The following is a 16,898-nucleotide window of genomic DNA, read 5'->3' on the forward strand; positions in this document are numbered from 1 at the left end:
ATTTGAGTGCAAACCAGTGGAAACCCATGCATAGTTTCTTCACCACGTGCATTTTCTATGAACCTTTTGAAGAACCCCTGTGTTGAACATTGCCCAAGTCGTGGGAGAGAAGTGGGTGCGGTCCACTTCCTGTCCTCAATTTGCCCTCAGCGGAGGAGTGCACAGAGCAGGGAAACGCAACCCCAGAGAGATCCTGCCCTGCAGCATGCAGCAGACTGCTGGCCCAGTCCTGGCTCCATGGGGTGCTGTGTGGGCCCAAGCAAGTTGACCAAACTCCCTGACGCTGAAATGAATCCTAGGTGGCCCAATTCCAGTAGCCATGATAGGACTGCCCTGCAGGGACAGTTAATTAACTCAGGAAAAGCAACCTAGCTCCAAGGTTAGCAACCAGGAGTTCCAGTTGATTCCATTAGTGCACCCCTTGAGGCATTCCCAAGCTGGAGTCTGGTGGAAGATGAGGTTCAGTGTGATTGGATGGAAGCACCAACCTATCAAGGAGAAGTCCCACCCACTCTGCCCTGTGCGTCTATAAAGGCGACGGGTGGCGGGGGCGGCACTCATTGAAGCCGCCAGTTGGGAGAGGAGCAGAGCCAGGCCGGTGCTCCCGAAGGCAGCAAGATGTTGCGAGCCACAGCTCCCTGCTGGTTCCCACCTGGATACCCAGAAGCTAAGAAGGTGGCCGAGGAGGCGGCCCTGGAGGCAAGAAGCCGCCAGTTGGGAGCGGAGCAGAGCCAGGCCGGTGCTCCCGAAGGCAGCAAGATGTTGCGAGCCACAGCTCCCTGCTGGTTCCCACCTGGATACCCAGAAGCTAAGAAGGTGGCCGAGGAGGCGGCCCTGGAGGCAAGAAGACGCCAGTTGGGAGCGGAGCAGAGCCAGGCCGGTGCTCCCGAAGGCAGCAAGACGTTGCGAGCCACAGCTCCCTGCTGGTTCCCACCTGGATACCCAGAAGCTAAGAAGGTGGCCGAGGAGGCGGCCCTCGAGGCTCCAGAATTCCCCCTGCCCTCTCATCAGCCTGCCCAGAGCTTCGGGCTCCGGGTGCCCCAGATGCACAACCAGGCCTCCGCATTTGTGGACATCCAGGCGGAGCCCCAGAACATGGGTCCGGCGGTGCCCCCAGCGTGTCTCAAGATGGTGACGGAGGCGTCCTACTTCCCTGCGCAGAGGGGATCGGCCTGCTGCTTGCCAGCCGCCCCAAGGCTGACAGAGAGGCCCTCGGGAGTCCGCATCTCAGCCCCCAGGAAGAGGAAGACGATCGCCCACGCTTCCAGCCCTTGCTTGGTCACAGGTTGCACAGATGCCAAGAGAACCCGGGTGGCCAGCAGCAGCCAACGCTCCAGTGGCTCCAAGGTCGGCAGACAGCCAGGGAAGACGCGCAACAGGTCAGGGATGGCATGCAAGACCACCACCACCATCAGCTCTAAGCGAATCGTCCGTCGTCCATCCCTACCGAGTTGGAAGAAACCTATTATCCTCCGAAGGTCTGGGTGCCAAGTCCCCACCGTCCTCCGCCGAGGCTATCTCCAACTGTTCACCGAAGAGTGTCTCAAGTTCTGCGCCTCCAAGCAGGAGGCCGTGGAGAAGGCGCTGAACGAGGAGAAGGTGGCCTACGACTGCAGCCCCAACAAGAACAGGTACCTGAACGTGGTCCTGAACACCCTCAAGAGACTGAAGGGCCTGACCCCCAGCTCCATGCCGGGCCTCAGCAGGGCCGCCCTGTACAGCCGCCTCCAGGAGTTCCTGCTCAGCCAGGACCAGCTCAAGGAGAACGGCTACCCCTTCCCGCACCCCGAGCGGCCCGGAGGCGCCGTCCTCTTCACTGGCCAGGGGAAGGGGCCCGGCGACTCCTCCTGCAGGGTCTGCTGCCGTTGTGGCACCGAGTACCTGGTGTCCTCCTCGGGCCGCTGTGTACGCGACCAGTTGTGTTATTATCACTGGGGGCGGGTCCGCTGGAGCCAGGTGGCTGGAGGCCGGGTTAGCCAGTACACCTGCTGTGCAGCTGCTCCTGGCTCTGTGGGCTGCCAGGTGGCAAAGCAGCACGTGCGGGACGGCCGCAAGGACAGCCTCGATGGCTTCGTGGAGACCTTCAAGAAAGAGTTGTCCAGAGACGCTTATCCAGGAATCTACGCCTTGGACTGTGAGATGTGCTACACCACGCATGGCCTAGAGCTGACCCGCGTCACCGTGGTGGACGCCGACATGCGAGTGGTGTACGACACCTTCGTCAAGCCCGACAACGAGATCGTGGACTACAACACCAGGTTTTCCGGAGTCACCGAGGCCGACGTCGCCAAGACGAGCATCACCTTGCCCCAAGTGCAAGCCATCCTGCTGAGCTTTTTCAGCGCCCAAACCATCCTCATCGGGCACAGCCTGGAGAGCGATCTGCTGGCCCTGAAGCTCATCCACAGCACCGTGCTGGACACGGCCGTGCTCTTCCCGCACTACCTGGGTTTCCCCTACAAGCGTTCCCTCAGGAATCTCGCGGCCGACTACCTGGGACAGATCATCCAGGACAGCCAGGACGGCCACAACTCCAGCGAGGACGCAAACGCCTGCCTGCAGCTGGTGATGTGGAAGGTCCGACAGCACGCCCAGATCCAGCCACGCCACCGGTCCGCCTCTCCCGCCGCCCTGGCCTGTCCTTGGCCCCAGGCCCCTTCCACAACCGCCATCAGTCCCGAGAGCTCACCCTGTCCACCTCGCCGCAAGGCCAAAGAAACCGGAGCAGTCGACGGCAGGAGAGGGCAAAAAGGCAAGAGTAACCCCAACCGGCCACTCCCAGTCCCCCGGAATCCCTGCCGCGGACCCTCGGGCCTGTCCCCATCCCTCTGCCCTTCCCAGACCTCTGTCCTTCCACTAATCGCCTCCCGCAGCACCGAGCCGCCACTCCCAGTCCCCCGAGTCCCTGCCGCGCCCCCTCGCGCCTGTCCACATCCCTCTGCCCATCCGAGACCTCTGTCCTTACACCACTAGCCACCCCACGTGGGACTTCCATGGCCTCTGAGTACAAGGCCAGCCCCCCGGCCCACCAGCTTTCTGAATGTGTGCTTACCTGTTTTTCTCGAGAGGCACCACAGTGAGGTGGGTGAAGCACTTAGGCTCTGGAGTTAGATATCTGGGTTCAAGGCCAAATTCCACCACTTATTAGGTTTCTAATATTGCACAGATAATGTCTTTGCGCTTCTACCTTTTGATCTTTAAAGTGTGATCAAAAGAGACTTAGACTCCCACATCATAATAATGGGAAACTTTAACAGCCCTCTGTAAACATTAGACAGACCAACGAGACAGAAATCTAAAAAGGATATCCAGGAATTGAAATCAGCTCTGCACCAAGCGGACCTAGGAGACATCTACAGAACGCTCCACCCCAAATCAACAGAATATACATGCTTCTCAGCACCACATCACACTTATTTCCACATTGACCACATAGTTGGAAGGAAAGCACTCCTCAGTAAATGTAAAATAACAGAAATTACTACAAACGGTCTTTCAGACCACATTGCAATCAAAGTAGACCTCAGGATAAAGAAACTCACTCAAAACCGCTCAACTGCATGGAAACCGGACAACCTGCTCCTAAATAAGTACTGGGTACTTAAGGAAATGAAGGCAGAAAGAAAGATATTCTCTGAAACCAATGAAAACAAAGGCACAACATACCAGAATCTCTGGGTCACATTTAAAGCAGTGTGTAGAGGGAAATTTATAGCACTAATTGCCCACGAGAGAAAGCAGGAAAAATCAAAAATGCATACCCTAACATCACCATTAAAAGAATGAGAGAAGCAAGAGCAAACACATTCAAAAACTAGCAGAAGGCAAGAAATAACTAAGATCCGAGCAGAACTGGTGGAGATAGAGACACAATAAACCCTTCAACAAATCAATGAATCCAGGAGCGGGTTTTTTGCAGTGATCAACAAAATTGATAGAGCACTAGCAAGACTAAGAAAGAAGAAAAGAAAGAAGAATCAAACAGATGCAGTAAAAAATGATAAAGGGGATATCACCACCGATCCCACAGAAATACAAACTACCATCAGACAATACTATCAGCACCTCTAAGCTAATGAACTAGAAAACCTAGAAGAAATGGATAAATTCCTGGACGCATACAACCTCCCCAGAGTAAACCAGGAAGAAGTTGAATGCCTGAGTAGACCACTAACAGGCTCTGAAATTGAGGCAATAATTAACAGCCTATCAAGCAATAAAACTCCAGGACCAGACGGATTCACAGCCGAATTCTACCAGAAGGACAAGGAGGAGCTGGTACCATGCCTTCTGAAACTATTCCAATCAACAGAAAAAGAGGGAATCCTCCCTCACTCATTTCATGAGGCCGGCATCATCCTGATCCCAAAGCCTGAGAGAAACACAACCCAAAAAGAGAATTTTAGGCCTATGTCCCTGAGGAACATCGATGGGAAAATCCTCCATAAAATACCGGAAAAACGAATCCAGCAGCACATCAAAGGGCTTATCCATCATGATGCAGTGGGCTTCATCCCTGACATGCAAGGCTTGTCCATCATATGCAAAACAATAAACATAATCCAGCATATAATCAGAACCAAAGACAGAAACTGCGTGATTATCTCAACAGATGCAGAAAAGGCCTTTGACAAAATTCAACAGCCCTTCATGCCAACAACTCTCAATAAATTAGGTATTGATGGGACATCTCCCAAAATAATGAGGGCTATTTAGGGCAAACCCACAGCCAATATCATACTGAATGGGCAAAAAGTGGAAGCATTCCCTTTGCAAACTGCCACAAGACAGGGATGCCCTCTCTCACCACTCCTATTCAACATAGTGTTGGAACTTCTGCCCAGGGCAATCAGGCAGGAGAAAGAAATAAAGAGAAATCAATTAGGAAAAGAGGAAGTCAAATTGTCCCTGTGTGCAGATGACATGATTGAATATTTAGAAAACCCCATCGTCTCAGCCCAAAATCTCCTTAAGCTGATAAGCAACTTCAGCAAAGTCTCAGGATACAAAATCGAGGTGCAAAAATCACAAGCATTCTTATACACCAATAACAGGCAAACAGAGAGCCAAATCATGAGTGAGCTCCCATTCACAATTGCTTCAAAGAGAATAAAATGCCTAGGAATCCAACTAACAAGGGATGTGAAGGACCTCTTCAAGGAGAACTACCAAGCATTGCTCCACGAACTAAAAGAGGAGACAAACAAATGGAAGAATATTCCACCATCACGGATTGGAAGAATCAATATCGTGAAAATGGCCATACTGCCCAAGGTAAATTATAGATTCAATGCCATCCCCATCAAACTACCAATGACTTTCTTCACAGAACTGGAAAAAACTGCTTTAAAGCTCATATGGAACCACAAAACGGCCCCCACTGCCAACATATTCCTAAGCCAAAAGAACAACGATGGAGGCATCAAGCTGTCCGACTTCAAGCTACAGTAGAAGGCTACAGTAACCAAAGAGCATGCTATCGGTTGCCGTTTTGGTTACCGTAGACCAATGGAACAGAATAGAGCCCTCAGAAATAATACGACACATCTACAACCATCTGATCTTTGACAAACCTGACAAAAACAAGAAATGGGGAAAGGATTCCCTATTTAAAAAATGGTGCTGGGAAAACAGGCTAGCCATATGTCGAAAGCTGAAATCGGATCCCTTCCTTACACCTTGTACAAAAATTAATTCAAGACAGAAGAAAGACTTAAATGTTAGATCTTAAACCATACAAACCCTAGGAGAAAACCCAGCCAATACCATTGAGGACACAGGCATGGGCAAGGACCTCATGTCTAAAACGCCAAAAGCAATGGCAACGAAAGCCAACATTGACAAACATCATCTAATTACACTAAAGACGTTCTGCATAGCTAAAGAAACTCCCATGAGAGTGAACAGGCATCCTGCAGAAAGGGAGAAAATTTTTGCAATCTACTCATCTGACAAAGGGCTAATATCCAGAATCTACTAAGAACTCAAACAGAGTTACAAGAGAAACCAAACAAGCCCATCAACAAGTGGGGGAAGGATATAAAGAGACACTTCTCAAAAGAAGACATTTATGCAGCCAACAGACACATGAAAAAATGCTCATCAACACTGGCCATCAGAGAAATGCAAATCAAATCCGCAATGAGATATCATCTCACACCAGGTAGAAGAGCGATCATTAAAACGTCAGGAAACAACAGGTGCTGGAGAGGTAGTGGACAAATAGGAACACTTTTACACTGTTGGTGGGACTGTAAACTAGTTCAACGGTAGTGGAAGATAGTGTGGTGAATCCTCAAGGATCTCGAAATAGAAATACCTTTTGACCCAGCCATCCCATTACTGGGTATATATACCCATAGGATTAGAAATCATGCTGCTAAAAGGACACACGCAGACGTATGTTTATTGCGGCACCATTCACAGTAGCAAAGACTTGGAACCAACCCAGATGTCCATCAATGATAGACTGGATTAAGAAAATGTGGCACAAATACACCATGGAATACTATGCAGCCATGAAAAAGCATGAGTTCATGCCCTTTGGAGGGACACGGATGAAGCTGGAAACCATCATTCTTAGCAAACTATCGCAAGGACAAAAAAACCAAACACCGCATGTTCTCATTCATAGGTGGGAATTGAAGTATGAGAACGCTTGGACACAGAAAGGGGAACATCACACACCGGGGCCTGTCATGGGCGTGGGGAGGGGGAGGGATAGCATTAAGAGATATACCTAATGTAAATGACTAGTGAATGGGTGCAACACACCAACCAGGTGAATCTTGGAAGGCAAAAGCTACTGAATTTAGCGAATTTGTGGAGGCATTCCCAGAAATCAGCCAGGTGAAGTATCACACAACCGAAGACTGCACCACTCCTCTAAGGCAGCACTATGCGGCAAACCCAGACGGCCACTCTTCTCACCCCTCCTCCGTTGGCTGTTCTGGGTAATGTGGTTCAAAAGTCACCTAGGCAACTGCAAAAATAGCTGAAATGGAGTAAGGGCTTCAGGCTGGTGACTAGCAGAGGTCCACCTGACCCCCGTAAGCTGCTGAACAAGAAGGGCTGCCAGAAGTGTCCCCCTAGGGAATTTGGTGGAGACGAAGACCCGCTCACTGGACAAGGGTTCCTCCCAGGAGACGCCCGAGCGGAAGAAACGGGCTGTGAGCCACGCCCTTTCACCTTCCGCTACCCCGCCCTGGGCTGGTGAAGGTGCGCGTAAGGATGAGGACTACTGAGCCCTGAAGAAATAAATCCTTCCCCTTTGACCCCAAGGAGGATTGCCTGTGAGGATCTTCAACGAGTCTACCCGTGTCTAGACACGGGAGCAGGTCTGTCCGTCACAGCACCTCCCTCAAGGAGGAGAAGAGTGAGGAGAAAGGAAACTCAAGTCTGACCATTCTGTCCTGGGAGAGAAGAGGAGGATCTCATCTCTCATCTGTCCAAGCAAGGCAAGCAGACTTTCTTTCATCTTTCCAAGCAACATGACTTTTTATAATTAGGAAACAAAAAGAATTTAGAAGGCATGAAAGCAGCCCGTAAGGTGCATTCCTAAGGACTGCCCATTGAAACTGACAAAATTGCCCTTGTTTGATGAGAGGAATGAGCAGAGCACTGAGGTGGTGAACAGGGATCTAGTGAGACTTTCCCAGCATGTTTCTACCAAAGCTTTCTCTAAGCTTCTCGGAACACTCTCCTAATAAGCAGATGTTTGGCCCTTCAGAAAGTCAACAAGCAAAATGCCTTGAGTGTCCCAAAACACTGATGCCATGATGTTGGCTCCTGACTGGCCTCCTTTTCCTTTGACTGGACCACTGCCACCTCTCGGTAGCCGTCGCTTTGATGATGCTTTGCATTCGAGGTCATATTGGTAAAGCCATGTTCCAACTTCCGGTTACAATTTGAAAGAGGGATGCGTCAGGATCGTGATCCCTCCTGTTTAAAATTTCCACTGATAGCTCTCGTCGTAACTGCAGCTGATCTGGGCACAGTGGTTTTCACAGCCACTGCAGGATTCATCTCCCACATCTTCTCACCTCTTCTTGAAACAAGCTATACATTCGTAAAGAGTTCATTTCTTTGGGGTAGTGTCCTTAGAAGCTTTTGTTAAAACATCAATGATTTCTTCATTCTTCCACCCAAGCTTCACCAGAAATTTGATGTTTGCTCTTGCTGCAATTTTCGTGGAATTCATGTTGCTCTGATAGGAGTCCTTTTCAGTGGATGTCTCATCCTTCTCAGTGCCTCAAACTAGATCTAGTTCAGAAAGGTTATAAGAAGTTCGGACAAGTTTATTTGAGTGCAAACCAGCGGAAACCCATGCATAGTTTCTTCACCATGTGCATTTTCTATGAACCTTTTGAAGAACCCCTGTTTTGAACATTGCCCAAGTCGTGGGAGAGAAGTGGGTGCGGTCCACTTCCTGTCCTCAATTTGCCCTCAGCGGAGGAGTGCACAGAGCAGGGAAACGCAACCCCAGAGAGATCCTGCCCTGCAGCATGCAGCAGACTGCTGGCCCAGTCCTGGCTCCATGGGGTGCTGTGTGGGCCCAAGCAAGTTGACCAAACTCCCTGACGCTGAAATGAATCCTAGGTGGCCCAATTCCAGTAGCCATGATAGGACTGCCCTGCAGGGACAGTTAATTAACTCAGGAAAAGCAACCTAGCTCCAAGGTTAGCAACCAGGAGTTCCAGTTGATTCCATTAGTGCACCCCTTGAGGCATTCCCAAGCTGGAGTCTGGTGGAAGATGAGGCTCAGTGTGATTGGATGGAAGCAGCAACCTATCAAGGAGAAGTCCCACCCACTCTGCCCTGTGCGTCTATAAAGGCGACGGGTGGCGGGGGCGGCACTCATTGAAGCCGCCAGTTGGGAGAGGAGCAGAGCCAGGCCGGTGCTCCCGAAGGCAGCAAGATGTTGCGAGCCACAGCTCCCTGCTGGTTCCCACCTGGATACCCAGAAGCTAAGAAGGTGGCCGAGGAGGCGGCCCTGGAGGCAAGAAGCCGCCAGTTGGGAGCGGAGCAGAGCCAGGCCGGTGCTCCCGAAGGCAGCAAGATGTTGCGAGCCACAGCTCCCTGCTGGTTCCCACCTGGATACCCAGAAGCTAAGAAGGTGGCCGAGGAGGCGGCCCTCGAGGCTCCAGAATTCCCCCTGCCCTCTCATCAGCCTGCCCAGAGCTTCGGGCTCCGGGTGCCCCAGATGCACAACCAGGCCTCCGCATTTGTGGACATCCAGGCGGAGCCCCAGAACAGGGGTCCGGCGGTGCCCCCAGCGTGTCTCAAGATGGTGACGGAGGCGTCCTACTTCCCTGCGCAGAGGGGATCGGCCTGCTGCTTGCCAGCCGCCCCAAGGCTGACAGAGAGGCCCTCGGGAGTCCGCATCTCAGCCCCCAGGAAGAGGAAGACGATCGCCCACTCTTCCAGCCCTTGCTTGGTCACAGGTTGCACAGATGCCAAGAGAACCCGGGTGGCCAGCAGCAGCCAACGCTCCAGTGGCTCCAAGGTCGGCAGACAGCCAGGGAAGACGCGCAACAGGTCAGGGATGGCATGCAAGACCACCACCACCATCAGCTCTAAGCGAATCGTCCGTCGTCCATCCTTACCGAGTTTGAAGAAACCCATTATCCTCCGAAGGTCTGGGTGCCAAGTCCCCACCGTCCTCCGCCGAGGCTATCTCCAACTGTTCACCGAAGAGTGTCTCAAGTTCTGCGCCTCCAAGCAGGAGGCCGAGGAGAAGGCGCTGAACGAGGAGAAGGTGGCCTACGACTGCAGCCCCAACAAGAACAGGTACCTGAACGTGGTCCTGAACACCCTCAAGAGACTGAAGGGCCTGACCCCCAGCTGCATGCCGGGCCTCAGCAGGGCCGCCCTGTACAGCCGCCTCCAGGAGTTCCTGCTCAGCCAGGACCAGCTCAAGGAGAACGGCTACCCCTTCCCGCACCCCGAGCGGCCCGGAGGCGCCGTCCTCTTCACTGGCCAGGGGAAGGGGCCCGGCGACTCCTCCTGCAGGGTCTGCTGCCGTTGTGGCACCGAGTACCTGGTGTCCTCCTCGGGCCGCTGTGTACGCGACCAGTTGCGTTACTGTCACTGGGGGCGGGTCCCCTCGAGCCAGGTGGCTAGAGGCCGGGTTAGTCAGTACACCTGCTGTGCAGCTGCTCCTGGCTCTGTGGGCCGCCAGGTGGCAAAGCAGCACGTGCGGGACGGCCGCAAGGAGAGCCTCGATGGTTTCGTGGAGACTTTCAAGAAAGAATTGTCCAGAGACCCTCATCCAGTAATCTACGCCTTGGACTGTGAGATGTGCTACACCACGCATGGCCTAGAGCTGACCCGCGTCACCGTGGTGGACGCCGACATGCGAGTGGTGTACGACACCTTCGTCAAGCCCGACAACGAGATCGTGGACTACAACACCAGGTTTTCCGGAGTCACCGAGGCCGACGTCGCCAAGACGAGCATCACCTTGCCCCAAGTCCAAGCCATCCTGCTGAGCTTTTCCAGCGCCCAAACCATCCTCATCGGGCACAGCCTGGAGAGCGATCTGCTGGCCCTGAAGCTCATCCACAGCACCGTGGTGGACACGGCCGTGCTCTTCCCGCACTACCTAGGTTTCCCCTACAAGCGCTCCCTCAGGAATCTCGCGGCCGACTACCTGGGACAGATCATCCGGGACAGCCAGGACGGCCACAACTCCAGCGAGGACGCAAACGCCTGCCTGCAGCTGGTGATGTGGAAGGTCCGACAGCGCGCCCAGATCCAGCCACGCCACCGGTCCGCCTCTCCCGCCTCCCTGGCCTGTCCTTGGCCCCAGGCCTCTTCCAAAACCGCCATCAGTCCCGAGAGCTCACCCTGTCCACCTCGCCGCAAAGCGAGAGAAACTGGAGCAGCCGGCGGCAGGAGAGGTCCAAAAGCCAAGAGTAACCCCAACCCCCCACTCCCAGTCCCCCGGAATCCCTGCAGCGGGCCGCCGTCCATGTCCCCATCGCTCTGCCCCTCCCAGACCTCTGTCCTTCCACCAATCGCCTCCCTGAGGCCCGAGCCCCAACTCCCATTCCCCCAGGTCCCTGCCACGGCCCCTCGCGCCTGTCCCCATCCCTCTGCCCCTCGCAGACCTCTGTCGCTACACCACTAGCCTCACTCAGCCCACCGGGACTTCCCTGGCCTCTGAGAACAAGGCCAGCCCCCAGGCCCACCAGCCTCCTGACAGTCTTCTCTCCTGGGCCTCTTCTCCTTCTGTGGGGCTTTCTGAACCTCCCCTACCGCACCCGATTTTTCCCCCACCCCCGGCGCAGGCGCAGAATAAATGGTTATAAGAATTTAAAAATTAAAAATAAAAAAAAATTGAAAACAACTCAGAGGCATTTGCTTCTTAATGTGCACTTACCTGTTTTTCTCTAGAGCCACCACAGTGAGATGGGTGAAGCACTTAGGCTCTGGAGTTAGATATCTGGGTTCAAATTCAAATTCCACTACTTACTAGCATTGTAATATTGGACAAATAACTTCTTTGCGCTTCTACTTTTTTATCTTTAAAGTGTGATCATAAGGTAATGGTGAGGAAGGAATGAAGCAACACATGGCAAGCCTTAAAACAATGGCACATAGTAGGTGTTCAATTAAGAGTCAAAGTGGATTCTTCCACCCAGACCAATCAATTATATTGTCTGAATCAGTCAGTCAACTTCCAACTGGGCTCCAAGAGAGAATGAACCATCATGCCTCCCTAAATCCACGTTTCTGTTTTGAATCTTCAGTGAGAGATGAGACACTAAGTAGCTAGTTTTGGTGGAATGGCTGATTTTATAAATGTGTGTGGGGGGTGTGTGTTTGTGTATGTGTACGTAACTAAATTAAACTGATATTTTGAATGCTTACATTACCATGAATTTAATTTGTGTATGTGAGCCCACACAAACATATATACACACTCACTAACTGTTCCAAAACAATGACTTAGTGAAGAACTGGATTTCCACTCTGTCAGACAAATTTCGGAAAGCACTGATGTAGGGCATTTCTGATTGATTTTACTGTTCCTGGAATTTTATTTTCCTTCATAACTTAGACTTCTTGTGGAGATTTAATAAATAAAAGTCTTTTTTAGTGTATGTTATTTCATTTTATTTTTATAATTTACTTAAATTTTAATTTTAAATTGACAAGTAAAAATTATATATGTTTATGGGGTACAACATGAGGTTTCCTATATGTATGCATTGTGGAATGACAAAATCAAGCTAATTAACACACTCATTTCCTCACATACTGATTTTATTGTTATGAGAACATGTTTTAAATCTACTCTTATAGCAAGTTTCAAGTACATAATACATAGTTATTCACTGCAGTTGCATGCTGTTCAATAGATCTCTATCACTATTCCTATCTGAAATTTTGTATCATTTGACTAACATCTCCCCAATCCCTCCCCAGCCCCTGCCTGGGGCAACCACCCGTCTGCTCTCTACAACTATGAGTTCAATGTTTTCAGATTCCATATATAAGTGAGATCATGCAGTATTTGTCTTTCTGTGCTTGCTTTTTAAAACTTTATTATGTATTTATTTATTTTATGAGACAGGGTCTCAGTCTGTCATGCAGGCTGTAGTACACTGACAGAAACACGGGTCACTCACCATGGTCTCCACCTCCCCGGGTCAAGGGATCCTCCCACTTCAGCCTCCTGAGTAGCTAGGACTACAGGCGTCCAATACCACATCTGGCTAATGTTTGTATTTTTTGTAGAGATGGGGTTTCACCATGCTGCCCAGATTGATCTCGAACTCCTGGGCTAAAGTTCTCCACCTGCCTTTGCCTCCCAAAGTACTGGGATTACAGGCATGAGCCACCATGCCTGGCCTTTGCTTTATTTCACTCACTATAACATCCTCTAGACTCATTCATGTTGCAAATGACATGATTTCTTTCTTTTCTAAGGCTGAATAGTATTCTATTGGGTATATACACCACTTTTTTTTTTTTTTTTTTTTTTTTTTGAGACAGCTTTTTGCTCTTGTTGCCCAGGCTGGAGTGCAGTGGCGTGATTTCGGCTCACAACAACCTCTGCCTCCCAGGTTCAAGTGATTCTCCTGCCTCAGCTGAGATTAGAGGCATGTACCACCATGTCCCGCAAATTTTGTGTTTCTAGTAGAGATGGGGTTTCACCATGTTGGCCAGGCTGGTCTTGAACTCCTGCTTCAATTATCTGCCAGGCTTGGCCTCCCGATGTACTGGAATTACAGGTGTGAGCCACTGTGCTGGGCCACATTGTGGTTTTAATTTGCAGCACTGCAGTTTAATAAGAGACTTTACAAATTAGTTGGATTGAAAGCCTTAATAGAGAATTGGGTAAACATCATGAAAAAAATGATATACTCAGAAGAGAATAATTTTACAGCACCCAAGAGAAGTCAAACATCTGTAGTAATCATAGAAATGTAATTAAAATGTAAGTGAGGCACTATTTTTAATCACTAGGTTTTTAAAAAACACTATACCCAATTCTGACAAAAGTGTGGTATTTTGAGGCAGCATTAAATTGATAAAGTATGTATTTGAAATAGGTATTGATATATATGTATATCAATTATCATTGAAACCTTCATATCCTTTGATTGAGGAATCTCAGGGTTGTATAATTTGTATCAAGAAACTGTCCAAAAGAACCTGAATCAAATATACAAAAAACGTTACTGCTGCATTTTTTTTATTTTTTATTATACTTTAAATTCTAGGGTACGTGTGCACAGCGTGCAGGCTTGTTCCATAGGTATACATGTGCCATGCTGACCCGCTGCACCCATCATCTCTTCATTTACATTAGGTATTTCTCCCAATGCTATCCCTTCCCCCGCCCTCCACCCCATGACAGGCCCCAGTGTGTGATGTTCCCCACCCTGTGTCCAAGTGTTCTCATTGTTCAATTCCCACCTATGAGGGAGAACATGGGGTGTTTGGTTTTCGTTCCTTGTGATAGTTTCTCAAAATGATGGTTTGTACCTTCATCCATGTCCCTGCAAAGGACATGAACTTATCCTTTTTTATGGCTGCATAGTATTCCATGGTGTATCTGTGCCACATTTTCCTAATGCAATCTATCATCGATGGACATTTGGGTTTGTTCCAAGTCTTTGCTTTGTGAATCATGCCACAATAAACATACGTGTGCATGTGTCTTTATAGTAGCATGATTTATAATCCTTTGGGTATATACCCAGTAATGGGATGGCTGGGTCAAACGGTATTTCTAGCTCTAGATCCTTGAGCAATCGCCACACTGTCTTCCACAATGGTTGAACTAGTTTACACTCCCACCAACCTAGGCAAACAGGGTGTGGAGTGGACAGACTTCCAGCAAACTCCAACAGATCTGCAGCTGAGGGACCTGACTGTTAGAAGGAAAACTAACAAACAGAAAAATACCATCAACATCAACAAAAGGGAGATCCACACCAAACCCCATCTGTAGGTCACCAACATCAAAGACCAAAGGCAGATAAAACCACAAAGGTGGGGAGAAACCAGAGCAGAAAAGCTGAAAATTCTAAAAACCAGAGTGCCTCTTCTCCTTCAAAGGATCGCAACTCCTCGCCAGCAACGGAAGAAAGGTGGTCAGAGAATGACGAGCTGACAGAATTAGGCTTCAGAAGGTCGGTCATAAAAGTCTTTCTACTGGCCGGGCGCGGTGGCTCACGCCTGTAATCCCAGCACTTTGGGAGGCCGAGGCGGGCGGATCACGAGGTCAGGAGATCGAGACCATCCTAGCTAACACGGTGAAACCCCGTTTCTACTAAAAATAGAAAAAATTAGCCGGGCGTGGTGGCGGGCGCCTGTAGTCCCAGCTACTCGGGAGGCTGCGGCAGGAGAATGGCGTGAACCCAGGAGGCGGAGCTTGCAGTGAGCTGAGATCGGGCCACTGCACTCCAGCCTGGGCGAAAGAGCAAGACTCCGTCTCAAAAAAAAAAAAAAAGGCTTTCTACTATGAGTCTGCAGTTATTACTTCAATCTAAACTTGTAACAAACTTTTAGAGAACACATTTTAGGCTAAGAGATGCTGTCCATGGCAGTTGTTTAAACATCTGAATAACTTTAAAATTATTTTATGGCTGGGCGCGGTGGCTGAGGCCTGTAATCTCAGCATTTTGGGAGGTAGAGACAAGTGGATCATCCAAGATCCCACCACTGCACTGTAGCCTGAGTGACAGTGTGAGACTTTGTCTCAAAAAAACAAAAACAAACAAAAATTATTTTACATGTAAAAAGCTGAACTAAGATTCCAAAGGATAAATTAATAATTCAATCATCTAAACGACCAGTTTAAAGGTAAATTAATCATGCAAATTTCCAGCTTGATGGTAATTTAATCATTCAAATGACCAATTTATTTTAGTTATGCACACACAGACATATATATAAAATATCAAACATAGACATAAAATTTCCAACAATATCAGCCAATCCAACATTTCTTTTCTGCCTTTTGTAGGTATCAAGCACAGGAGTTGGCAGGGCACACACTTTCAACTGATTCAAGCACAGTACTTCACACTCCTGTGTGTGAGCACACACATACAGACACACACACCGTAATTGTTCTAAGTGGTGAGCCTGTGATGCAAGCTGGCCAATTGGAATTTTCCCTAGGGCTTTTCAAACTAATGGTAGGAGGAAGAAGCCTCTTCTACTATTTGCTAATGGAACTTATTAGTGTATGAACTCAGAAGTGTGTCTCATTTCTTAAAAACTGGGAAGAGGGGCTCATGGAGAAGCCCACTGAGCTAATGCAGCTGACATGCAGAAAGGTGTGGAAAAGGAGCACCATTGCACTCTGGTGACCTTGAAGTTCCTGGTGATAGAGTTCTCTAAGGCCACTGCTGCATCTTTCCCTCTCAAACTGGCTCAATCAATTTCCCCTTTCTGTTTATTTTAGTTCCTGTTAAGATCTGGGAACTTTCTTCCTGTAAATACAAAGGAGTAGTACAAACGCCATCCTCGATGGCACTCGGTGTTAGAGAGAGCTCTTGCATTCACTGTTGCTGGGCTGTAGACTGACACATTCTTTTCTTTGCTTTTTTGATGGCAATTTGGTAGAACATACCAAATTTTACAACCAAAATTTACACAGGCAAAAACACTTTGACCTAGACATTCCACACTTAGGAACCTCCGCTATAGAAATATTAACACACTTGATAAAGGACATAAAAGAAAGATGTACAGTGACATGTTTTTGTACTAGTCAAAAATAGTGGAAAGCAAACTATCAACAGAGGAATGCTGAAAATAACTATGGCTCACCTACCATGGAGTGCTTTGCACATAAATAATAAGCTGTCTACATATGGAAGGAAGAGCATGACATGTTATTGGAGAAAAAAATCAAATTGCAAACGTAGAATCCAATTTTGGTGACAACAAGCTAGAATTAAATAAGTATACACGTATTGTATATATATATTTTTTTTCTTCAAAGAGAGTCTCACTCTGTCACCCAGGCTGTAGTGCAATGGTGCGATCTCGGCTCATTGCAACTTCCACCTCCTGAGTTCAAGCGATTCTCCTGTCTCAGCCTCCCGAGTAGCTGGGACTACAGGTGCCTGCCACCACGCCCAGATAATTTTTGTATTTTTAGTAGAGATGGGGTTTCACCATGTTGGCCAGGCTGGTCTGGAACTCCTGACCTCAAATGATCCACCCACCTCGGCCTCCCAAAGTGGTGGGATTACAGTCGTGAGCCACCGTGCCCAGCCTGTATATGTTTTGTACGCGCATGAGAACTCTGCAAGAATACACACAAAGTTGTTAAAGTGGTAAGGCCTAGGGGGTGTGACCAAGAGTGAGCAAAGGGAATAATTTTACTTTTAATTTAAATTTACTTCATAGATATCTGCATTGTTTGT

The 16,898-nt window shown here is 49.1% G+C and overlaps 2 protein-coding genes across 2 annotated transcripts; both read left to right on the forward strand.

Annotated features, from left to right (window-relative positions):
- Window positions 1–1,689: 1,689 nt before the first annotated feature.
- LOC134810773 (exonuclease GOR-like) lies at window positions 1,690–2,973 on the forward strand. The gene has a single exon (XM_063816811.1). It carries the CDS (start codon window positions 1,690–1,692, stop codon window positions 2,971–2,973), a length of 1,284 nt encoding a protein of 427 aa, XP_063672881.1.
- A 6,415-nt stretch (window positions 2,974–9,388) lies between these two features.
- On the forward strand, window positions 9,389–11,131 carry LOC129135877 (exonuclease GOR-like; the record flags this gene model as incomplete). Its single annotated transcript, XM_063816122.1, has 1 exon — window positions 9,389–11,131. A coding segment is annotated over one exon (1,743 nt), but the record flags the coding sequence as incomplete, so codon positions are not given.
- Between the last annotated feature and the right edge of the window lie 5,767 nt (window positions 11,132–16,898).

Source organism: Pan troglodytes, chromosome 7 (genome assembly GCF_028858775.2).
Source record: "Pan troglodytes isolate AG18354 chromosome 7, NHGRI_mPanTro3-v2.0_pri, whole genome shotgun sequence".
Lineage (NCBI taxonomy): Eukaryota > Metazoa > Chordata > Mammalia > Primates > Hominidae > Pan > Pan troglodytes.

Bases quoted from the DNA above. Each gene is read 5' to 3' on its own strand.
- LOC134810773 (XM_063816811.1), top strand. From the start codon at position 1,690: ATGCCGGGCCTCAGCAGGGCCGCCCTGTACAGCCGCCTCCAGGAGTTC.